Source organism: Rattus norvegicus, chromosome 6, assembly GCF_021556685.1.
Source record: "Rattus norvegicus strain SHRSP/BbbUtx chromosome 6, alternate assembly SHRSP_T2T, whole genome shotgun sequence".
NCBI classification, from domain to species: Eukaryota; Metazoa; Chordata; class Mammalia; order Rodentia; family Muridae; genus Rattus; species Rattus norvegicus.
In genome coordinates this window covers 57,745,000-57,770,900 of record NC_141539.1, presented here as the reverse complement: position 1 = coordinate 57,770,900, position 25,901 = coordinate 57,745,000, and the positions used below count along the sequence as shown (strand labels likewise).

Below are 25,901 nucleotides of genomic sequence, written 5' to 3'. Positions count from 1 at the left end.
ATGTTTCAGAAACATGATGGATAATCAGTCCCATGAGACTTCCATGCCAGTACCAACTTTATTTCTCTATGATCTATAACTCAAGTACCTGGTATTTTCAGCAATGGCGTTTTACTGTCAAGTTTCAGGGGGTAAACAAGAGCAATGCTAATATTTTATAATATTTGGCATCTGTGGGACTCCAGGGTCCACCTATTCCAAAAGAGGTATCTTGTTTCTACTACTAGGCTTTTGTTTGTTAGCTTATGCTGTCTAATGTTCACTGTTGTAGAGGAGTGGTATTTACATTTGTTTATATATATATATATGATGTATATTTATATGTATTTTCTAGGCATATATTAAAGTAGTAGGTTTTCATATGATGTCTTCAAAACTCTATTATTAGTTTTCCCTGCCCATCCTCCCTGCTCTACTCTGCAGCCCCACACCCGATTTCATCCCTCTATGCTGTCACTCTTGTTTCCATGCTTATATCACAGCAGCGTATCTCTCCTCTCTCTAAAGTCCTCCCTCTCTATGGTTTCTTTCTAGTCTCCTGTAGGTACCCCAAACAAAACACACATATATGAAGACTCAAAGCTAATACCTAGCGTGAGAAAGCATGCAGCCTTTGCTTTTCTGGGCCTGGATAGTTTACTCGGGATGATCGTTTTCAACCTTAACCCAGACTGTTGCCGGTGTTCAGAGATGTATTCAGAGCATTTATGAGATGTCTCAGGCTACGTGTGCATTTAAAATAGTCTATAAATCCTAGTAAGATTTACTCTTGATTTACTTATATTGAATTATGAAGCAGAAGGCAACCTTGATGTCCTTCATCTGCAAAATGTAGTGATGGGAGGTGGTGGTGGTGGTGAATAAAGGTTGAAATTCACCTTTATATTATTTATTAGTTTAGCTCTTGTAACAATAACTCAAATACACATCCAAATGCAGCTTGTGACTATGAAGAATGTGCAGTTGGTATAACTACAGGAAGTATGGCACTGTGACATCTTCCATTCAGATGTCAATATCAGAATGGTCATTTTTTTCCCAATATAAAAAACAAGGGATTTTACTCTGCATCTTTTTTTATCCTTCTGTAGGGATGTTACTTTCTTACTGACATAGGAATCACAGGTTTATTGATAGTGCTGGTAAAATGAGCACATCAGTATAACTTTTGGAAGGATTTGTCAAATTTCCATTTTCAAGGTTATTAAGTCTCCATACTTATCAATGTCCGAAGAGAATGTGAAGCAGTGTACATAGGCTGTTCTGCCTGGCTGCTTCAATAGCTCATTAGCATATTTCTACTTGAGATCTTTGCAGCATTAGCGGTGTTCCTGGTGCTGTTATATATTTCTTCAAAGAAGTATGTATTTATATCCAGCGTTATACTTTCTTGCAAAAATAGTAATAACACTTTCAAAATACTGATGGGAAATGAGTCTCAATAAATATGTGTGTTTTCTTGAGGTAGAGAGACAGGATTCTCAGAGCTCCAGTATCCTCTGTATAATACACTGTAGGTCAGATCTATTTTAGTTAGATGCTTACTAAGTGCAGTTTAAAAGTTTCTTTTCCTTTCTTTCTTTCTTTCTTTTTTTTTTAATTCTGACTTTCCAGTAAACACTTGGGAAAATGTCCTTGGAATGGCTTTTTCTCTAAGTGCCTGGACGTGGGAGTGCATTCAGACGCGAAGCAGAAAGCCCCTTAAATTCCCTTTGCGGAATCAGTCCAGTTAGTGGCACTCCTAGAAAGAGTGTCTCTTACTGCTTTTAACAGGAACGAGATTGCAAAAGATTTCAAGAAGTGGAAAATGGAATGGGGGTTTTCTGGTCAGTCCTATGGCTCATGACTTATTTGTTGCTTTTTTAGGACATTAATTTTTTCCTCCACCAACTGGGATCTTTTTCTACAAGTAAATATTTGACAATAATAGCTAAGATGCTATGTAGTGAGATATTTATATCCAGGACTCCAAAAATCAATTTTCAGTTTCTATAGGAATGGAAACAGCCGGGAAATGGTGAACTGGGAGCCATCTGTAACACGTGAAGCTCCTTTTCCCTCACTGGTTCCTTCTATTCTGTTGTTTCATGTTCACAGTATCCCTGTGCTGCAAGCAACATGGACATTGGCTTTTGTCTCCCTTTCAGTGCTGGGGATCAAACCTAGGGCTACGTATGTACTAGGCACACAGTGCAGCACTGACCTGTTAACCCCAGTTCACATTTGCTCTTTGTTGTAACTGAGCTGAATCCTAGAGGCAGCTCTCTGGTTCTCAGTGTGACCGACATAATCTGGATATTACACAGTGTGATTTTCTTATACCCTAGGTTTCTTCTCTGCCATCACCACTTGAACAACCAGTGTCAGCTGAGAGCAGGCTGTGACTCTACGTCCTCAATCACCAGCCCTTCTGATTCCCACAATGAGCTCTCCGGTGCAGCCAGGTCAGTCCTGTTACTTTGAGAACTGGGAATGTACTTTATTTGGAGGATATTGCTTTGTGTGTGCTGCTTCAAGTCAGGCAATCGACATAATCAAGGAGCGACTTTTCATGAAGATTAAGCAATAGAGTAATATATTTTGAGTTTTGAATTCTATGGTTAATTCTCTATTAACCCAGTTTACTTTCTGAGTAATTTCATTTGCATTGTTGTCTGAGCACTGGGTGTTGACTCATCTGTTTCTAAATGAATGTTCAGATTAAGTTATGTGCAGCTATAAAAAAAATATGAGGCAAGAATTTAATTCATACCCGTAGTCTTCCTATTTGTTTTTAAATTGTGCTGTCAGGCTGGGAGTCAGTTCGTGTGTTCCGTCTCTGACACACAGGAAGGATATTTTTCCTCCCCACCCTTCTTTGCTGCCCCTCCTGTTTCCTATATACGTATTTAATAATAATCTCAGCACCTGCTTCCTATGAGACCAGAGTGATATGTGTGGTTTAGTACTGCTGTGAGGAGGGCAGCCAACACCCATGCCTGCAGGAACAGGGCGTTGCTTTTGGAGCAAATATGATCCAAGTTTTGAGAAGATGGAGTAGAGTCAACTACATGTTAGTCACAAATAGACTGTCAAAGCGTTCTCTGCTTCAGTCATTACAGGGGTGTTTTTCTCAGTATATTCTGTGGCACGGTGTTAAATTTGAGTTACCCCATTCTCCAGGTCAAAGACAATGTAATGTGATATTCGGAGCTCATAAGAGCAAACCATTCGCCAATGCCTTCCCCCTCGGGAGTGTTGCACCTACCAGAACTGCTCTCTGTTCCCACCATCTTCTCTCCCATTCTGCATGCCTCCATTAGGCTGTGCTGACTGAAAATTATAGGAAAGTTGAACTTGGTTATAAAGGCTGTGAAGATAGTCCAGAGTTTTGATCATGGATGAGGTTTATAATTGGGGCTGTGTCATCTAGTTGGACAGGTGAAAGGTTACCTGAGTCCTTGAATAGCCTAATGCCTCAGCTCTCAAAGGTCAGCATGCAGTGACATCTATCAGAGAGTTTGTTTGAACAGTCTTATATGCAGAAGGTTTTTTTTTTTTTTTACTTCATCTACTTGTGGTTGTTTGAATAAAAATGGTCCCCATAGGTCCAGAGGAAGGGACATTATTTGGTGGTGTGACCTTGTTGGATTAGGTGTGGCTTTGTTGGAAGAAGTATATCACTAAGGGGTGGTGGGCTTTAAGGTCTTAGGAGCTCAGGACATGCCTACGAGATCACTGCTCACTTCTGCTGCCTGTGGATCAAGATGTCGAACTCTCAGCTCCTTCTCCAGCATCATGCATGCTCCCATGATTCCCGTCACCATGATAATGGAGATAACAGCTTCCACCTTTGAACCTGTGAGCCAGCCCTGGTTAAATGATTTTCTTTATGAGTTGCAGTGGTCATGGTGTCTGTTTACAGAAATGGAAACCCTAGGATAGAAGTGACTACCAGGGCCTGGGGTAATAGGCCAGACCATGTTTCTTGTTGCAGGAATATTGACTTTGGAACTCTGGATTGGGAAAGCGGTTGAATGTTTCAGTTGCCCACCTAAACATACAAAGCCCAATACACATCCATCCTTTAAGAACATTCATAACAACCTGTAAAGGTACAGCGTGGAATCCTAACGTCAGCCTCCATGTTGTCCCCGGCTACTCTGTCTCCTCCCCTCTTCCCTTCCTGTCTCTGTCTCTTCCTTCAAACTTTCTCCCACCCATCCTTACTTCCCGTCCAATGACAGGCCTCCTTCTAGCTTGTACCCATCTCACCTGTAACATCATCCCAGAGAAGACAGTGGTACTGAGGATGATTTGAACTGTAGGGGCCCAGATCAAGAGGTTTCAGAGGAGAAGAATTATAGTATGTGGCCTAAATACTGCTGCAATATTTTGGCAAAAAAAAAAAAATGTGGCTTTGTTTTGCCCTTTCCCAAAAAGTCTGCTTGATGGTAAATTGAAGAGGTTCAGATTAATTTTATTGGCAGAGGAAACAGCCTAAGATTGAGAAACAGCCTAAGATTGACTCTGTCCTGTGGTTATGAGTGTTTACTCTTATGAAGATCTCCAATGAAGAGGAACAAGCTGAGCAAGGAAAAATACAAAATTTCTAGTTTAAGGAGAAAAGGGGAGTCCAGGAAGTGGAATGGAGCTAAATCCTGTGTTCAAGAAGATAAACAAATCAAAGAAAAGCCTCATGTAAATGAAATATAGGGACCAGAGACTGCTGGGTAACACCCTACCCAGCTAAACTTGTGAAAAGGAGTTAACGAAAAGTACAGGGTCAGGTGTAGTGTTGCATGCCTTTAATCCCGTTACTCTAGAAGCATAGGCAGGCAGATCTCTGAGTTTGAGACCAGCCTGTTCTAGTTTCTGGACAGTCAAGCTTAGGTAGTAAAGGAAACTATCAGAAAGGGAAACCTTGCGAAGATATAATTGAACGAAGGAGCCATATTCCATCATCATCAAAAGTAGCAGAACTTGGCAGCTTCAGTCATACAATTCTGGCTTTAGAGTCAAGGGTAGAAGAAAGGGTTTATGGAATCTCTCTTTCATGGCTAAGGACAGCTGCTGAAGCCAGACATATGTCAGGCGTTGTCTCCTGCATAGAGGCCTAGAGAGGCCATTGCGTGAAGCTTTGAAGGCGAAGCTTGGGTTGCCTTGGAAACCCCAAAATGTTGGAGATGCCAGATCCATGGGATAACTTCTGAGAACTGCTGCTAATAGGGAGTGAAACCAGTCCAAGAGAAAGAAGTGTGGTACAGTCAACGAAGATAAATGAGTTGGTGATCTAAAAACCATTTTGAAATCGGACACGGAGGTAGAGAGTTTGGAGTTTGTACAGCTGGTTTTCAGTGTTGCTTTGGTCCATTGTTTCCTCGCTGTGCTCCCTTTTGGAATGGTAATGTATATCCTCTGCCATTATATGTCGGAAGAATGCGATCTGCTTTTTTGATTTTGATTTTGCAGGGGTTAGAGTTAAGAGATTGCCTTGAGTCTTGTAAGAGACTTTGAACTTTGGTCTTTTCAACAGTGCTGATAATGTGATAGACTACAGGAACTTTTGAAGGTAGACTAAATATATTCTACATTATGAAGTGACTATAAGCCTGTAGGGGCCAGAAAATGGAATGTAGTAGTTTGAATAAAAGCAGCCTCCACCATCAGTCCAGAGGGAGTAGGTGTGGAGTGGGGCTGTAGGAAGAAGTGCATCACTAAGGGGTGGTTGTCTTTGACGTCTCAGAATTTGAGCAATGCCTACTGGCTCACAGTTAGCTTCTCCTGTTTGTGGATCAAGATGCAGAAACCTCAGCTTCATCTCCAGCACCACGTCTGCCTGGATGCTGCCATGCTTCCTGCCATGATGGTAATGGACTGAACCTGTCAACCAACCATAATTAAATGGCTTTTTGTTTTTAAATAAAAGTTGCCATGGTCATGGGGTCTCTTCACAACAAGAAATACCCTAACTTAGATACCATTTCAGAGGAAGCTAACAGCTGGTGATTTGTACAAGGTCCACTTGGTAAGAATGCTATTGCTCGAATAAAATTTGGAAGTGCAGATCTCAGTTTTTCTTCCTTTTCTTCTTTCTCTTTACCCCCAAAGAGCCTGTTGCAGTGTATTCTGTGAGTTGTGTTGTTCACTACAGTTGTAGGAGAGGATTATTAACCTTTGTATTGATAAAAAATAATATCTTTATTATTTATGCAGCATTTAAATATGTGGGTATTCATTTAAATTTAAATTTAATATTTCAAAATTGCACAGTTAAAAAAGGTACTTAACTTGGAGACACCATAATGAAATATAGTTTTTTCTCATAGTAATATTTGGCAATTAGAGTAAACATACCCTGCCTCACAGAATATTGATTTTATAATACTGATTTTATAATATAAAAATATCCTTTGAGGCTGCTATTTTAATGCAAAATTCTTGCCCATTATGGTAATTGTTCAATTAGGAGAAGTGAAAAAGTAGTCAATAAGTAAGAAGCCCATGAAGAAAGTGCATTTGATCTTAGAACCACTGATATTTTCTTGTACATTCTTTACTTAGCATATATGTAGTTCTGCTTGACATTGTATGAAAGTCTCAATTAACTAAGAAGTATTTACAGATGGAATTTGAAAATATCATCAGCATTGACTCCTATAGTTGTTATTTCCATTTACTGTGAAGAGTTTCAGAGACCTGGGATACAAAGAAAAAGAAAATGCTTTTGGTACAGTTGTCACAGTGCTCTAATCTTGCTCTAGCTGGTGTCCTATGGAGACACGTTTCACTGGTGAGATGGTCATTTCAATCAGAATAGGCCTTTCTTAAATTTTCCTTTTTTAAAACTCTGAACGGAGGATCGAATTGGTCTTATGCAATCATTGCCTATTTATTTTGTTTTCTTCCCTAAACAGCTCTCAGGCCTGTCTTCAAGACAGAAAAATAGACTCGCTCCAGTGCCTCCAACATTCTTGTAATACTCTTTCAGATTATTTCTATTTGCCTTGAATGCTGGTCCTGCAGCACTGTGAATTCTTATTTTCCCCTGTATAGATTCTAGATTCAGAAACATGTTTCTATCCATATTCAAATACAGTTTGGTATCAAAGAAAATGATTACTTTCTTGATCATGTATTCAGTCAAACAATAAGTGCTGATTTTTGTATATAGCATTTGTTGGTTTTTATTTCAATCTTGCTACCCCAATAATGTTCAAAGTTAGACTTTTGGGGGTTCTTTTGAGTGCTGGGAAATATAAAGGGATGTCTCTCTCCCCACAGTTGCCAGCTGATTGCTGTAGCGAAAGTGTTTACCCATTCAAAACTTACTGAGCACATACCTTTTGTCAGGTAGTCTCCAGCAGGAATGCAGCCCACTAAAACAGGCACCTATGGACAAAACCCTTTGGGGCAGAGACAGAAGCAGTTAAAGTTTGACCCACTCAGTGCCATGTGTACTTTAAAGTAAGACTAGAACCTGCTTCTTCTGGACAGCAGTCTAGGTTCCGTACCTTTTATATGGATGGCCAAGTTTTAAGGGGAAAAACTTCAGGGCTCAGTTAATGTTGTATTCCCTTAAACAGCAGATAAAAAAAATCATATAGGTCTGTGTTCAAAATTCCCAGACTCTTCTCTGCCAATGAGCTTTACTGTGTAACTCTAGAGGGCTAGGAGTTAGATGCAAGATATTGCCAAGTGCAAAATACTCTTCATTTGCCCAAAATTCCTAGCGGTTCTCATCTGGCAGGATTGCAAAGAAAAGAAAAGGTTAGTCTCTTTTGTTAGCTAACATTATGGTAACCATATGAAGTAGTTAGCTAGTCCATTGAAACCTAGAGGAGATATATTATGTGAGGAAAATTCCAGGGGCTAACAGGTCTGACTTGCTTTCTAGGCCATTCCAGTTTTCTGAGGTAAGAGATGGGCCAAAGACTTGGCTTACCAAGTCTCATTGGGTCTTGTTTTTTTGTTCATTTGTTTGTTTTTGGTTTTTCTTCAGGAGAAGTTTAAACCTGTACTAATACAGAAGATATTTTTTGTTCAACTTCCCAAATTTAGAAAACACATTTGAGGCAGAACTGATTTAAGAATAAAATACTTGGGGGCATCAACCCTAAAATGATATTGGCATGATCTTTAATTTTGACAAATTCAATTTTAGTGTTGTAATTTTTTAGAAAATGTATCTATAAGAATTTTCCAAGCACAGAGCCAGTGTATGTGGCACCTCTAGAATTGTGAGAAGCTGTGCTTTTGGGGGCTTCTCAGTAGCTTTTTGAGGTACCGTGGCTCTATTTCTACTATACCAGTGGATAGAATGGGTGGTATGATGATAACTTTTCCCCCTTGTTCATCACTGTGGGAATACTTACAGAAATGATTCTACCTGCCAACAGTAAGAGAACAAGCTTATTTATTCAACCAGAAGTCTCACAACAAGATCTTGTATTCTGTCCATCTTCTCATTCAATATTCATTTATTCATTGGCAAAATCTTGGGCAAAAAAATTAGTGCAGGAATTTCCCTTCTTGTCTCTATTTTGCTAAACAGCTGTATTCCCTTATAGAAATGTAGAATAGATTTAACTAATGATCAAAAAGTTCTTTGAAATATAAATTGTTATGGAAATGCTAAGTAGCATAAACAATTTGAGGGCAAGCATTAATAAAAGCTTTGCCGCAAGCATCTTTAAAGGGAACTAATAAAGGCTTCATGGTTCAATTAATACAGCACAACAGTGAGTTTTCTAGAAGCATATGGGACCCAGAAGGCCTGCCCCTGTTTTTAAAATTTACGAACTCTTTAATGGTTCACCACTTTCGCTCCAGCGCGTCACCCACCGCGGTGCTGTTTGGCCATTAAGCAGGAAGCTAAAACCAGGACAAAGCTGCAAATGAATAACCTAATGTTCAAGTGAGTATTTTTCTTCATTTTTTTACAAGTATGTTACCATAAGAATGAAAGCTAATGAAATAGAATCATAGCACAAATGAAGTAGGTTATGGCTTCCCTAGATACACACTAAAACTTGGCTTTGTAGTGAGATGCAGGTCAGGTCCTATTACATGAAGCACCAAGTAACTAAAACATCTTCAGGCTCTTAGCCAGTTATCCATTTCGAACAGTATTTAAGAGTATTCTGAGACAATAAAATAGGTTGGTCCATTGAATGGTTTTTATGACAAGATTTTTTTCCCCCAGGTTACAGTATTCACAGGAAGCATTACTGTAAATTTATTACTTACTTTAGACTATTTTTTCCGTCAGATTAATAGATAAGTGTTTTAATATTTTGCTTCTTCTAAGTAAAAATTCTGAATTGGAAATTTAAGTTTGAAACATAGAGATGATGTTTTATTCATTTTCCAATTCTCAAGCGATGGTGCTTAAGCAGTGGGACACACATTTCTCTAGGCTGTCCAGTGAGACACATGCCTTTCTCTACACTGTTCAGTGTGACTGTATTGGGACAATGTATTTGTCCTCAGTTTTAGTTTTCACAGTTCACACATGCGGGTAGCTCACAGTTTTCATTGCTCATTGCCTTTGCTGTTTTGACACTACAGACAAAACTTACAGCGTCACTCAGAGGGCAAGGCTGTGCCTGTCCCAGGGAGTCTGGAAACACTTTGCAGGATCATGGACGTTCTTTCTAGTTGGCGTTCAAGGCCTTGTGCATCTCTGGTCCTTTGAGCTTCTTCGGGGTATTGTTTCAAGGCACCGGGCACTTGTCTGTTTAAGTGATGGAAGAAATACGGAAGAAGATAATTATTTGTGGCAACAGGTTCTGTGCTTCTGTTCACATATAATTTGGGTATAATTTATTCCCCTGGCATATCTAGCTACAATGGAGGCTCAGGAAAAAAAAGCAGTACTGTAGCTGTACCCTTCTAAGAAGGGATAGGTCTTGGATATTTATGAAGTGTTGAAAAAGGGGTATACTATGTAACACACTGTGACCCACTACAGCTTCCACTACAAGAGTTTTTTTGTTTTTTTGTTTTGTTTGTTTGTTTTTTCACATTCTCTCTTATTTTGGGTGAGAGGTTGTAAGGGCAGAAGGTGAATGCGAATGGATGGGGAGCTGAGAGGAACTGGGATGTGTGATGTGAACTTTACAAAGAATCAATTAAAAGTAAAAAAGAAATCCAGGCTAAATACACATTGATAGATGATTCACACCGATTTTTCTATGGACACAGTTATAAAGCAGTGCCTGACCAGGTAGTCTCCGAAGCTTCATGAGTTGAACTGTGGTACTGATACAAAATGCATGTGGACAGCCTTCTGTTGGCAGCGTTATATGGAGCACTTAGCCAATGTTTTCCTTTCTCTATTGCCTTGTGTTTGCCTTTAAGAGCTCTAAACCCCCCTCCTGTCTTCTTCTTTTCCACCTCCCTCCACTCTCACAAAGCTGTAATAATTTTAAGGGACTGCAGAAGGGAATATGAGGTAGCCCAAACTTTCTCTAGTAACCCTCAAATGCCTTTCTTTCTATAGTTTCCCATGTGTACTCAATTGTTATGTTGTTTTGATTTGTGTGTGTGACTCAGTGCACAGCAGCCTTTTCCATGTCTGATTTACTGTGTCTTAATTTATTATTAGAAAGCTAAGATCTCTGTTAATAAATTGTTCATAAGGTGGTGAACACTGAGCAAGCACATTTTCTATTAGGAGTAAAACACATGTGCTTGTTTATGCCTACATTTGTTTCGACTTGTTTTCTTGGAGTTGGGTAATAGCCTGGTGCTCTTGGAACTTGCTGTGTAGGTCTGGATGGCCTTGAACTTACAATGAATCCTTCTGCTGCTGTCTCTGGAGTGCTGAGTTTGCAGGCTTGCACCACTGTGCCTGACCCCGGCCTTCATTTGCAATTAAAATTTATGCCTCTTTTACTTCATTCCTTTAGCTCTCTCAGTAGTTTCTTTGTGTGTTGACAATATGCTGAATTCCTACTTGGTGAGGAAGTGTTATGGATTTTGATGGTTGTCATGCTGCCTGTGCAAATCATAATCATTCACTTTCCATGGCTTTTTTGACCCAATAATTCAAACTTTAAAAGTTAATGCAGTTTTTTTTTTGCTTATTAGTAATGGTGTGTGTGTGTGTGTGTGTGTGTGTGTGTGTGTACATGTGTGTTTATGGATGCTAGAGGACACAAGTGCCATTCCTCAGGTACTGCTCAACCTACCTTCTTCCCTCCCTCCCTCCCTCCCTCCCTCCCTCCCTCCCTCCCTCCCTCCCTCCCTCCCTCCCTCCCTTCTTTCTTTCTTTCTTTCTTTCTTTCTTTCTTTCTTTCTTTCTTTCTTTCTTTCTTTCTAAACTTAAGTCTCTCATAGATTAAGAGCTTACCCTTTAGGCTGCTCGGATGTTTGGCCAGTGAGCAGCAGGGATCTCTTTGCTTTGTCACCCCAGCAGGAGATTACAAATCATGCCTGGTGTTTTACTTTTCCCTGGATGTCTAGAGGGTCAGACTCAGGTCCTCACACAGGCCAGGCATTCACTTCATTAACTGAGCAACCTTCTAAGGACAATAGCAAGAAAAGTTTAAAACATACATTTCCAACTTGCATGAAAGTTTAGATTTTCTTGTATAAAATGTTGAACTTGCACACAAATGATCACAGTCTCCCACGGAGACTCATAGGATCTTACACTTTCTGTGTATCTTCCGTTTTGTGCTAAGTTGCTTGATGGAGGAAACGACCTCTTATGTATCAACTAGATATAAGTAGTAGAATTTGGTTCCTTTCCTGTCTGCCCTACAACTAACTTTCTGAGGACGGTGGCAAGCCTCAGAAGATGGGGAGCAGGAGCCAAGCATGTCCCTCAGAACTGTGGGCAGCCTCCTGGGTAGGCTTTGTTTGTCACGCAGAACCCCGAATGATGCAATGCCCCAGCCCCCGTGGAGCAATATCTGCTCATAATAATGCCACAACCCATTAGTTGATCACAAACTCCCAGAATCCACAGGGACTCGCCCCAGTCTAAATGAGTGACTAATTCTTAAACTGCAAGGGAAAACTGACGTCTTCAGGGAGCAGTGACATGTTAAGGCTAGATTGTTTATTTTACTTGCTATAACTGCAAGATCATTAAGGAAATGTCTACATCCTGTTGTGATTGTGTGCAGCAAAAAGGATGAGGAAAGGATGGGACTTCTTCTGTTTCAGCGACCCTTAGATTCCATAGAATCGTCTCCTCTCTGCCCCTAAGGGGAAGAGTGCTCATATTTGTTGGGCCTAAATGAATCCACATTTCTTTGCTTCACATACATTTTTCCCTCTTACCAATTTAACTATTAATTAAAAGACTATGAGATTATTCATATAAGTTTAAGGGTGTAACTGCCAGGCCTGGAAACACCTGTCATCTCTGTTTCTCATTAATTCTCCATGTTCACTCTGTCCCACAGCTCAGTGCCTCTGTTTTACCTTTTTACTGAATTTTTAAGCTTTCTGTATCCCCCATGAGCAGTCCTTATCCACAGTTCCTGCTCTTGGGACATATGCTGTTGTGTGTTGATTCCACGTGGCTTAATGAAGATATACTTCCTTAGTATCTTTCTGGACCGTGGACTAGAAACTTTTCTTGGGGGGTAAATTAGATATGTCTCTGGTATTGTTCCCATCTCGTGGTCTAGATGGAAGTTGTACTGAGCTTTACATTTATATCGAAAAACTTAAGGTCCTAAGCATGTTGCAGGCAGCCTTGCAAAAGAGTAGGGACACCAGAGGCACTGGGCAGCCCCTAAGAGAAACCATTTTTGTTCCAACTGACCCTGGGTATTGGAAGGGTCTTTTCTTCCTAGTGTCCTCTTTTTTCTGTTTGTTCATTGTAGGCAGTACACATAGGCTCTAGCAATAAGTTGAAGATATCTCTGGGTGGAAATGAGGGTTATTATTCATCAACCCCAAATCAGATATACTTTTCAAAGTTATGTTACCTTTCAGTTCTGTCCACACATTGCTGTTCTGTTTATTCATTCATTCATTGAAGATTTATTTCATGCCTTCTGGTATGTGCCAGTCATGGTGCCAGGTTTCGGTGTAGTCTGCTCACTGTGCTGCCTTTAGTGAAGTCATGATGCCCTCAGTCCAGTGGAATAAATGCTGAGGGAGAGGTGAAAGAGAGCAATCTAAGATGTAAGAATTGTTTTTTTGTGATTTCCTTTTCCGTGATCCTAGAGCGTGAGCCACCTATGTGTTCAAGGCTCGTACATCATTCCATTAATCGCAGAGTGTGCTCAACCTGCAAACTGCAAACTATTTGTCAAAGAGTGCCAGGAAGAAGTACACACCAGTGCCACTTCTATTCCATTAAAGGAATGTATGGAGTCCAAGGGCATTTTTAATGTTAACAGTTCTTATCAACACTACCTATAATCAGCTTCAACGTCAACTGCTTCTCACTCACATATGCAGAGTGCAGGTCTCTTAGAGAGTCCATCAGGAGAACGTTTTGTAACGATAATCTTGAATGTAGAAAACTTGTACTCTAACTGATCATCAGCACATGGGTCCTGATGCAAATGCAAGACAGACTACTGTAAGTCCCATTGACACACATAGAAGTAAAACAATTGGATGCTCATAGGAGAATGAGCTCATACCTGGTTCAAAGGGAATTTGGAGAAGGATGGCTTCAAAGTGCCCTTAATGGATCTGTAAGATTTTAATAGGCGTCTATTAGGGTAGGATAATGGGGAGAAAATCTGTAGAGGTCTGGCATTGTGGATGGTTGGTGAGTTGAGGCTGGCAGTAGGCATTAGGGTCCCAAATCTGGACACACACACATTTTTTTTGGACACAGCTTGTTGGAATGGAACCATAAGAATTTGAGAATTCTAAGTTCAAATCTGGCCTGCTTTGTAATTAACGAAGCCACATTTTTTCTTACTGTAGGAGGGTGGAATATATTTTATTTAACACCTGATGGTTTGAGGGACTTAAAAACATTGGAACTATGACTACTGCCTTCATCTGCATGCTAGCTCTCCATCTGACAAGCATTAGGAACAGGCTTAGGTAAAGAGAATAAAAACAGGATGATTTATTCAAAAGGTTTATGAAGAATAGCCAGGGTATGTGACTGAATGGAAGAACACAGACAACACCAGAAGGTAAGGAAGGAAACTGACAAATTCAAGATAATCAAGTGGGCAGGGTGAATGACATCTATGGAGAAGCCGACTGGTCTTTGTTTAACTCTTTCTAAACCTGTGGCCTCCTTTCAAATAAGGCAGGACATACTAAAATGAGATTCTTACATTTTTAAATAAACAATGAGCCAGCTTCTCAATTTTGAATCTTTCTACCTGTGATTTAAGATAATACACATTTAGTAATTATAACAGCTTGAAAGAGACAAATGTAAATAGTTTTCTCAATCTCCATTGCTTGGTTTTCTGAGTCTGGTTCTGTCGAAAATCCGTGGGGCCTTTCTCGGCCTCCATTTTTTTTTCAGGCTCACACAAGTAGCCCACAGCTTAAGAGGGCTGCTTGTGGAGGGGTGATGTGAGCATAGGGTTTGCAGAACTGGCCCCTCTGTCTGTCATTTTGAAGCAGTTTGTGAGCTAAGATATAAAAAGACAACATGAAGTGTGAGGCGTCTTGACGAGTGAGTGGGCTATCCCGCTCTACACTCTGAGCAAGCCTTGGAACTCATTTTGTTCTACCAGTCTGATAATGAGTAGGCATTAAAAGACATATGGTGTTAATCAGGGAGGGGCTGGGGATTTAGCTCAGTGGTAGACTTTGCCTAGAAAGTCCAGAATTTGGTTCTCAGCTCAGAAGAACAAATTACTGGTCAAATTAAAGCTATCGCCTTGCAGATATAAATGTTGCATTCTTTGTGTTTCACTGGAACCAGGTAAGTTTCAGGGATTTGTGTTGTTCCCTTGCTCCAGATTGTTCTACACCTTGGACCCATCATCTTCATTAAAGCATTTTATGGTGATGAATAAAGAAGGCTTTATAATAAGTCCATGATGTATCAAATCTATTAAATTGTTAATACTGTGTTTCTCGTGGTGGTTTCTTCATAATCACATTTTTCTCTTTGAATTTTGTCATTTAACTATTATGAAGTTAGTCCCATATCTACATCCTTACAAGATACTGCAGTGCCTGCCCCACTTCCAGGCCTGCTCATACTCGCCGTATTCTCTTCCTCGAATACTGCAGTGAGTCACAATCCATGCTGTGTTCTTTCATATTCCGTCCACCACGCCTGATTAGGAAAATCATCGAGTAGGAATCTTAGAAAAGGGTTGGATAAAAATCAAGGAACATCAATCTACTGTGCAATAGGAGGCTGCAATAGAAGGCTTTGGGAGCAAGTCATTTTCTGGTAAGAATAGGGACATCAGTCAGCTATGAGGGCGGGGTGGGGGACCGTATAATTTGTTTGAATGGCACTGCAGAAGATGGTTTTTCAGTTTGAATTATGTAGGAAAAGCAGTTTGAAAAATATGGGGGAAGACAAAATCAGAAGTAGGGCTTCCATCTACATGGTCCTGATACTATGTGACTTCCAGGGGCAAAGGTAACTCTGGCTATTCCCCATGTTGATTCTGAGTGCCTCAAGCTCTGAAGGCCACCATTAGAGCTATTGCCCAGAAACATACCAGAGCAGCATAGAGTAAATAAGGAGAATCCTTCTGAAGGTGATGGAGATGGTGGGGATGATGGAGGTGATGATGGAGGTGGAGGTGCCTTGTCTGGTTAGCTATGAAAACCACACTCTGAAGTTCTGTTTTGGAAGGGGACCAGTTAACTTCAGATAGCAGTTGGTGCAAGGATGTGGGAGCGTACCTACTTATGTTTTAAAAGTGTTTCTGAATTTCTAAGCTCACTCGTTTTATTGTTATTGAGTTTTCATGACGACCAAGTCCCCCCCACACCCCTTGTGCTACTCCAAGCTCTCAATTAGAACTGTACATTAATTTACAAATGAATAATTCAGAGTCAGTAGAACAAGTGTGACACTTGTGGTAAATTAAAGATTCAGTGACTCTTGGTGTGTGCTTTCTCCACGGGGATGCGCTGTCACTCGTACAAGAGATATGTGTTCACTTTGTGCAGAGGGCCTTGTTCCTTTCGGACCAAATACTTATGCAGATGCTAGCAAAGAACTGAAGGCCTAGAGCCCAGGCTACTGGCACCTGACCGATGACAAGAATGCCACTCTGGTAATAACCTGGCTTCGAGGAAACAATGTCATTCCTGTGAGTCTCCCCAAGCTACACACTCCGTTATTCATATCATTTTTTTCAGGGAGGGGGACTTGGAGTGGAAGCAAGAGAGGGAAACGTTCATCTGGATGAAGAAGATTGAGAAGTGGTGCCCTTGGGAGTTCTGCAAACTTGCTCCAAGGATCCTAAGTTCCAGGCATAGCCATTAAAGCTCATGCCCTAAAGCTCATTTAACTTTTCTGAATCTAAGTTTTTCTCACCTTTAAACTGGAAATGATAGTATAGTAGCTTGATTTCATTACCTCAAGGATCTGATTAAGAAATGAGTAAAAGAGCAGCCAAAGAAATAGCTCAGCAGCTAAGAGCACTGGCTGTTCTTCTAGAGGACCTGGGTTCAATTCCCATTACCCCCCTGGCAGCTCACAACTGTCTGTAACTCCAGCTTCAGGAGATCCAGCACGACACACATGCAGGAAAAAAACAAATTCATATAAAATAAAAGTCAATCATTAAAAAAAGAAATGAATAAAACAATGTATTACAATCCATTCAACTTAAATAATCTTTTACAAAGTGTTATTAATAATCCAGACTGTTTCCTTCCAAGATGACTTTGTCCCATTTAAAGGTATAGTAGCTTGGCCTTCTCACAATGGTGTGCTATTGCCTGTCACTGATTGCTAAACAGAGCCCTTTTCTCCTACTTTGTTTCCATTCAAGCATTTTATCATAGGAACTAGAAAGGAGACAAAGACGGCTGCCTTCCTTTTGCCAGCACACAGGCCTTGGACACAGCTTGTGTGAAGGCAAGTTGTCTGTGTGGTCTGTTACACCTGATATTGGAAAGGCTCTGTCATGATAGTCCAGGAATGAACAGTGAGAGGGGCTGATGTCCCTGGTCAGAGATGCCCTGCTCTGAGAGAAAGAACACAGGCCTTGAAGCCACAGAGGTGTAGGTCTACTCCAGGGCCATCATTGTGGCCTGTTTTCTGCCTTGGACAGGCCCTTAGCATTGTAAAACACTGAGGATATTTTATCCTTGCCATTTCAGACATTATTCAACGCATTCTTCTCTCTCACACTGGTGTTTATTTCCCAGTGAAACAGAGGGAAGATGTTTTTAAGTTGTTCTTCTCAAGCTAGCTGGCAGTTCCTTTATGTGTTAAGTTTCTTTTCTAAACTTACTATCAGCACCTCCGATGAGGACTGGCATTTCATCTTGGTCCCCAGTGACCAAGGTGCTCCTTGCTGCCTAGGGCTCACTAAGTTAACCACTGGATTTAGGATGTGCTTAGTCAGGCTTCTATTCTGATTTCCATCATCAGCTCCATTTGTAGCTCTCTCCTCCAACACACCAAACTCTGCTACGATCTTTACAAAAGTCAAAAACAAAAAGCCAAAAAAAAAAAAAAGAAAAGAAAGAAAAGAAAACCAAACAACAAACCCAACGAATACAAGTGAAACAAAAGAAAACTCAGAAGGCTCGTAGGGAAAATAGTGCAGTGTTGTTTTTACTGTAAGTCTGGGTATAAAGCAGGGGAGGAACTAAATCATAGGCTGTCATTTATGACTTGTGTGGGAGAAAGAAAGTCACTCGGCAAGGTACGTGTGCCTATCAAGACATCATTGCAGACCTGGTAAACACTGGAGGGGATTATGTAATAAAAACGTGGTATTTTTCTGATGAGATTGGTCACCCACATAACATCATTCAACTGTGTTTACACTGTTCTTAGATTCCTGAAAGAATGACTTCAAACTGCTCCAGAGAACCCTCTCTGAATATCATTGTTTCATGTTATTCCTTGCAGCAGGAAGTGATACAAACCTGTGGCACAGTCACAGCTAGTGACTGAAGAGGAAGGTAATGGGACTTGTTTTCCTCCAGAATTAATTGTTCAAAAATTAAAAATAAAATGTGTGTCTTACCAAGGTTATAAAATATGCAGTGTTTTGACTACAGGGTTACAATGGATCTAAAGTTTTGAAATTTCTATCTCTTCAATCTTTATGAATTCGAAGTATTGGGCTACCATAAGTACTCAAGGATTTTCTTTTCTCTCGACTAAAGTTTGAAACTAGAAGGGAAGTTTTAAAGTTTTTAGACACTGCTGTCTGGCATGCATGCATAGGTATCCTGGGCTAAGATTGTATTGCATTGGTCGGTACAGCACACGTGTGGGTGGTTTTGAAGCTGTGATGGGAAGAAGTGAACACGGGGATACGTAGATCACTGAAGAAAGCAGTTGGGATCAGAAAGAATTGCTGAGCTGAACAACCAGCTTACCTCGGCCACATAGCCCTGAAGATGGTGTGTGTATGTGTGTGTGTGTGTGTGTGTGTGTGTGTGTGTGTGTGTGTGTCTGTGTCTGTGTCTGTGTGTATGTGTCATAGCTAAATGTGGAAGATTCAGACTAGTAAGTGTGACAATGCTTTCTGGTTTTGTTTATTCAGTTGTTCATATCCCATGTGTGTGGGTGTTTTGTCTGTGTCCCGTGTGTGCCTGAGTGCCATGTATGTGCAGTGTCTGTAGACACCAGAAGGGAGTGTCTGATCCTCTACAACTGGAGTTACAGATGGGAGTGAGCTGCCGTGTGCATGCTGGAATCAAACCTGGTTCCTGCTGAAGAAAAGACAGTTCTCTTAAGGACTGAGCCTTATTTCCAGCCCCCAGAATCTGACCTCTAGCTTGTGACCTCTGACCTCTAACTTCTCATGATATCAAATGTGCAGCACCTCAACTGGCTACTTTGAAAGCTATTTTCCCCCTTTTTTTTCAGGGAGCAAGTTTTTGAAAGGGAGAACTGCAATTCATTTGACAAAGAAAAGCTGGACTTACTATATCATGTGTGGCTGGTGTTTAACACCCTTCTGCTTTGCTCTTAGTTATGACTAAGTTGGAATGGAATTCCTTCACTAGATACTTAATTTTCTTATAGTAAGACACCTTGTACACACTTCTCTTATAAAATTTAGCAGGTTCATGCACTGGAGGAAAATAATTTTTATACCCCATTGACAAGAAATCCCGGGAGTGAGTACTTAAGGAGGAAGGGAAGGCAAAGTCACAGAGCTGTGCTCTTGTCCTCAGCTGTGGACAAGTCATCCAGCACTGATTTTGCATGCACTCACACACAAGTTGGGACAGTAATCTGACAACTTTTATGAACAGGTACTTTTCAGTACCATTCATGACTTGTATCGGTTCAACTTGAGTGAACTCCTACTTTGTGACAGATAGCTTACCATCTCTCTTCTGAGATTGGATTATTCAGCTAATTAAATTGAATTCTGTCTCTTTTAGTTGCGGTTAGAGATTTATTAAGGTTTATTCCTCAAAAGAGATGTGGATCTATGCTTTATAACGCAGTATGTACCTTAGAACTCAGTTGTTCTTCATCTAGATGCGTCCCCAATATCTTAGACGCAAGCTTCAATTCCTTAGGAAGCCCTGCACTAATCACCTGAAAATTCACCTTGAGTAGCCTTTTCTGTCTTTGGCTTTCCTAATGCATTGGTTTGACTCCCAACCACCACCCATTGCTGTTCATACACAGTAAGCTCTGCGGTGGGAACTGATGGTCCTCCAGATCCTACAACCCAAGGATCCAAGGAGCAGGTCCAAGAGGACTCCTTCTGGTGCCAACTGTTGGCTTGCCATGCCAACATGTCTGAAGGCAGTGATCCAGTTTGCGTATTACCTGAGTCCTGTCTCTGCAAATCACCGCCGCGGCATCCGCTTTGCAGATGGCACCGTGAGGTTGCTTCTTCATAGCTGTCCACACAGAGAAGGATGTCCTTTAGTTCACGAGTCAAGTTCTCAGATGCACAAGCAGCCTGATTGGTCAGAGGAGTGGAGACGGTCTTTTAAAATCTTCTGATTGTCAGGCTTTTTAGTCATTTGCACTTAGACATTAAAATGGATTGTTCTGTAGTCACTTTTACTTATTTTTAATAACCTTTTTCCTTTTGAGGTTATAATAATAACATTTCTCCCTCTCCTTTCATCCCTCTAAGACCCTCCCTTATATAATTTCCTTCTCTGCTTCAAATGCATTATCTATTTTCACTAATTCTTATTATTTGCATTTATATTATATATATTCATGTATATATTCCATGCAGGTCATTTGGCACTGGGTGACCAGTTGCTATGCTCTCTCCTGGGGAAGAACCCCTCTCCCACTTTTAGCTTTTCTCAGTTGCCTCTAGTTCTTGGTGTAAGGTTGAGGTCTCATGGGCTTTCCCAGTCCGCTTTGGTGTGTGCATTGGTGTCCTCCTTGATCAGCTTAGACTTGTGCAGTCGTGTAGGTGAGACCTTGTGAGTGTGGCCTCTGGAGTTACTAGGCACACTCTCAATTGCGATTTTGGGTATTTCCCATTTCTTTGTTGGGTTCCCTGCCCATGTTTTGGATTTCTGTTTGTCGTCTTTGTCCATTTTTTTCTTTGAGGCTATCAGATTTTGTTATTTATTTCTAAGGTTTTAAAATACATTTTGGAAATGGCAACTTAAGTTGTCAAGTTTTCCAATCTTAACCCCTGCTATGGATATACTTCAGCGACGTAACACATAATCATACTGTTGTGTAATCGTTACATACCTCTTGAATTATCCCTTCATCCCAAACCAAATGCAACCATGATTAGATTTCATGGAATATATGGCTAAGCTCTAGCTGTGAATGTGAGTGCAGATTGGAGGGCCCCTCCATTCCTGCCAGGGGACTACTAGCTCCTCCCTTTCCACAATCCTGGAATGCCTTCTTCTTCAATTGTAGAATCCTCTAGATATTTCTCAGGTTACAAAATGATGTCATTACTGCTACTTTAAAAGATGGGTGGATAGGAAGGTGGGGGAGGATCCGGGAGGAATTGAATAGGAGCAAAATATAATCAGAATATGTTCTATCAAAACCATGAAAATATTAAAATCGAAGCATTCATGCATTAAATAAACAGGTAAGCTGATGCTCTCAAAGACCAACGCATGAGCAAGCTCTATTTTTTCCTTTTAGTTTTTGTAGTTCTGTTTTTTATTTAATCTAAAAGTGTTTGGTGTTTTCACTGCTTGCCAATGTGGTATTTCCAGCTGTGCATGGAAATTAATTTTCTATTTAAGTAGACAATTCCAGGAAACCATCCACTAAGGTGTAATAGGAGACAGAAAGATGTTGCTCTAAAATTTATTCTGGTGGCGTTCCTGTCATTGGAAGAGTTGCTGGCTAGCAGTTTATTTTAAGTAATTAACTATTTTGAAGTTTATTTTGTTATATTACTCATGTTAAACAAGCCTTGTCATAGTTCATATAAGTGGCCCATATGAAAAAGCCCATGGCATTGAAACATTCTCCATTTGACAGAGGAATTCTAAATGAGTCTTCTGTAAACGTTGGAAAATTTAGAATTAGACATTTGAAGAGTATCTGACTGCTCTTATGGAAGCTCAAACTCTAAGCTATATAGACTTCTTATCTCAAAGTTTATGGGTGAAATAAGTCTTGAAATTGAGAATCACCAGATCTTTAAAAGCTGATAGGACTTTTCACGTGCACTAAGTTTTATAGAGGATCATACACTCCTCATATTGCCTGCCATCCTTATGATCAGAAATGACTTCCTGTGATGAAAACTGTGACTATTTCTTGAGTAAAATTTATCGATATTAATGTTGAATGACAGAGAGTCTCAGTGGGAGACTTACAGAGGGGAGAGTATGGTAAGTAGAGAGCAGGCGTTCTTGGGTAAATACCCGATGTAAACTGTCCGCCAGTTCTAGTATAAATTCTGAATTTGGGCAATGTTGGTAGGGAACTGTCAAATGAAGATGAAAACAGCCTCATATCCTTTTAGGTTGCTTTGTGCTGTCAGCTGAGTTCAGGTTCATCAGTAAATGACTTCTCAAATATTTTTCTTGTTCCTTATGAGTGTCAATAAGTGACAGGCCAAATCTCACCTGTACTTTGTGGAGTTGCAACTCTCACACCCTTGGATGTGGATGAGCTGCTTGTTGAAGCAGGCCTACTTCTCAGCCCGACTCCTGCTGTAGAGTTGATAGCCACAGCGTAGCAGGTGATCTTATTTCTAGAGTCCTATGCCTGCTTCTCTAAGGTTCCTCTCAGGGGTTATAACTCACCCACGTTTCATTCACTTTGCACTTGGGCTCTGAAGTTTAGCTCTTGGCATATTTGCTATCCTGTGTAAATATTTTATAATAGTTTAAACATGCATAGAGTGTTTTTCATTATTTCTGTTCTTTGTCTTGCTTAGTCTACATATATATTCTACTATATGTATTTTTTGGCCTAGTATTCTTCTAGGGTAATTTAGTCTCTTCCCATGTTATGTTCCTTATATTATTCTAGATCTTATGTCATATTATTTCATAATGTTCTCAATAATATTTTAAATATTTAACTATCTCTTACATAATATTACAAATTTCTGAAGATGTTGTCTTTTTCATATTCAATGACTTACACGATGTTTGACAAACCATAGATTAAGATTTTCCGCTGTGTAAACAGAGGTGGACATTTAGAATCTATGTAGAAATATTGGGACCAAGGAAAGAAGGCTTTTCGAATAAAAGGATCAGAACAAGGCAGCAGATCGGTATATGTAGAGTAATAGTGGTTTTTGTGAATGTCAAGTTTTGAAAATTAAAAATTTGAAAATGAAGTTGGGACTTCCAAAGGCTGTCAGAGTTGAGACAAACTTTGGTGACTGGTTGAATCACAGATAAGCAAAGAATGTTCAGTTTTACAGAGAAGGAAGTCTGGCAAGAGAGAAGGGGTCTTCATGGGTAAAAGAAGATACATAAAATGTAGGCCAGTTTCAATATAAATATTGAATTAGGACAACATCATAGGGAAATGTTAGGAGGTAACCTAGGACTGTACTGTACTGAACAATATAAGAGAAACAAAACAAAAACTTGGAGTTGTTCGAGGAATGTACCAATGAGTTAAAAATCAGACTATAAGTTATATGGTTAAAACAACATTCTTGAGTATAAATATGCTACAGTACGCCATCAATGCTTGAGGTAAAGAATAGAGACAGTGAGGATAATTCCTGGTTCATCTCTTTATTTTCTTTTACTTGACATTTTTATTGAGATCATGATATGATTGCAATGTTTCTCCTTTCCCTCCCTCCCTCCAAACCCCCCATATACATTCCTTACTCTTCCAAATTCATAGCTGCTTTTCCCATTAGTTGTTGCCACATGCGTCATGTATATACATGTATGTTTCTAAACATTACCTGACCAGTCTATGTAATGTTACTTGTATGTGTGTTTTCAGGGCTGGTTATTTGTTACTGGATAACCAGTTGGTATGTTCTTCTCCAGGGAAGACCATTTCTCCGACTCTCGGCATTCCTTTGTAGTCTGTGGTTCTGCATAGGGTTGGGCCCTTGTGGGCTTTCTCCGCCATCTGCTTTGGTATGGCCGTTGGTGTCATCCTTGTTCAGCTTATGCTAAGGCGGTAATGTTGGTTATACTTTATGGAGTACTCATAGATTTTTGGGCTGCTTTTTGCTGTCTGATGTTATTTGGAGACCTGGTGCCACAGCAAGCTCCAATCTTTGGCTCTTAGAATCTTTCTGCCCCCCTTTCAACATTGTTTTCTGGACCTTAGGTGCCAGAGTGTTTTGTAGATGTGTCCATTGGGACTGGACTCTATAACTGCGTTCTAATTGATTGTAGCTGTCTTGTTCGAGTCTTCTTCTCAGACTCGAACTCAGACAAGTTAGAGATTTTAGGGCCTTAATGGACAGGGTGAATTGAAAATAGGGAAAAGACTAAAAAAATCTGTTTAAAAGGTAAAAGTGTACTAGCTAATATTTATGACTGCTGGCCCATGGGATGCTCGGGTACCTTGTCAAAATGTTTTTGGATGATATTACTGTTTAAATCAGTAGATTGAAATAAAAGACATTACAATCTACAATGTGGGCAAGCCCTGCCTTCTCAAGACAGTAATTGTCCAGCAGCCATATATGAGACTGCGCCATATATGTTAATTCCTTATAATAAATTCTGATTCTTAGTGTCTAGCTTACACATAATTCTCTTTGTCTCCATTCTTTGAGAATGTACACAACATAGAGAGACTTGATTGAGAACACATGAGGTAGGGCTACATGTATATATGAATCACAGGAGGTGGGGCTACAGGTATGAATGAATCACAGGAGGTTGGGGCTATATGTATGTATGAATTACAGGAAGTTGGGGCTACATGTATGTATGTATGAATCACAGGAGGTGGGGCTACAAGTATGTATGAATCACAGGAGGTTGAGGCTACATGTATGTATGAATCACATGAGGTTGGGGCTGCATGTATGTATGAGCCCCAGGAAGTGGGGGTACACGTATGTGTGTAGCAAAAATTAATAGAAAGGGAGGACAAGACTTTGAAAAGGAGCAAGAAGTGGTATGTACGTGAAGTTTCTGAGGGAGGGGAGAAAAGCAAGAAATGGTGTAATTGTATTATTAACTCAAAAGGTAAAAGAAAGAACATTTTAAAGGTCTTCAGAGTTTTTAAAACAAATAAAGATGTACTTTACTTCCCATCCTCTAAAGAATTACATGTTTGAGGGTGTTTGAGAATGCCCTAACTGTTGTGATAGGCGTGAGGAACATGAAGAGCCCTGAGTTTTGAGGGAGATTGTGGTTAGTTTCACTTATGTTGATCTAAGGTGATCTTGGAGACTCAGCTGACACTACTGTATGTGGCCGTATTGGGATTTCAGCTGGGCGTGGTGTCATGGATTGGCCTTTTCCTGTGAACAGAAGTCACAAGACAAGGGCAAGTCTACATGGGAGAAAGGGAGATGGCTGAGTCTGTGATTGCATTTTATTATGGGAATCACAGGGCCAGAGGACAAACCTTTGTGTGCTGAGATAGTTAGTAATAGCACTCACCATCCTGGACACTGCCGTGCCAGCCTCCTGCTGTAGGTTCCACAAAGCCAGAGAAGAGGCACATCCTACCGCTCAGCTTTCAATACCCAGGCTCTCTCCATTATTTCCCTTTCATGACCCACTTGGTAAAGTCTGATAAGTGCTTTCTGAAGCAGGAAGTAGGGTTTCCTCACCCCAACATCTGCAGACATTTTCATAGACTGAAACTTGAGACGTTAATTCACACGACGTTTTATTTCCTTTTTCCTCTCCAAAGAGGCTAAAGTAATTTTCTTTTAGGAGAGTATTTATGAGTGAATTATTTTTCAAAGTTGCAACAATGGTCATTTATTTAGTTAATTCAGAAAATGCATAAACGTTTATATCAAACTGCCCTTCTCATCTTTAAAAAAGGGTTTAATTGTTTAATATTTATCAAAATACTTTTGAGTAAGTCAAACCTTTCCTATAATCGTATTGAAGCATTTTTTGGCTTAAAAATTTCTTATCTAAATATTAGAGGCATAATTAAAAAATCATTTCTATGAGGATGAGCTCTAAGTACATTTAAATGAATAAAAGTGTGAAGAACAGGAAACTTTTCTGTAAATTTTAACACCATCAAGAATTTGAGTTTAGGAAAGTGCAATACAAGTCTTCCACTGTTACAGTTTATCATGCAATCAGCATATGAGAGGAAGAACGGAAGGGATACTCCAACCGAAATTCCATCTCATCTTTTTATGTTTATAGGCCTGTGCTGGCATCCTGCAGGTCCACAATACTGTTTTAACTGATGTGAAAGCTTT

The 25,901-nt window shown here is 40.1% G+C and overlaps 1 protein-coding gene across 9 annotated transcripts in view; it reads left to right on the top strand.

Moving 5' to 3' along the window:
* Hdac9 (histone deacetylase 9) overlaps positions 1–25,901 on the top strand; it is an 863,837-nt gene that overhangs the window by 82,337 nt on the left and 755,599 nt on the right. For all 9 annotated transcript variants that reach the window (NM_001443943.1, XM_087554687.1, XM_087554692.1 and 6 more), the window contains 1 exon segment: positions 2,328–2,444. In NM_001443943.1, the coding sequence (NP_001430872.1) occupies positions 2,423–2,444 (22 nt within the window). In that variant the 5' untranslated portion in view covers positions 2,328–2,422.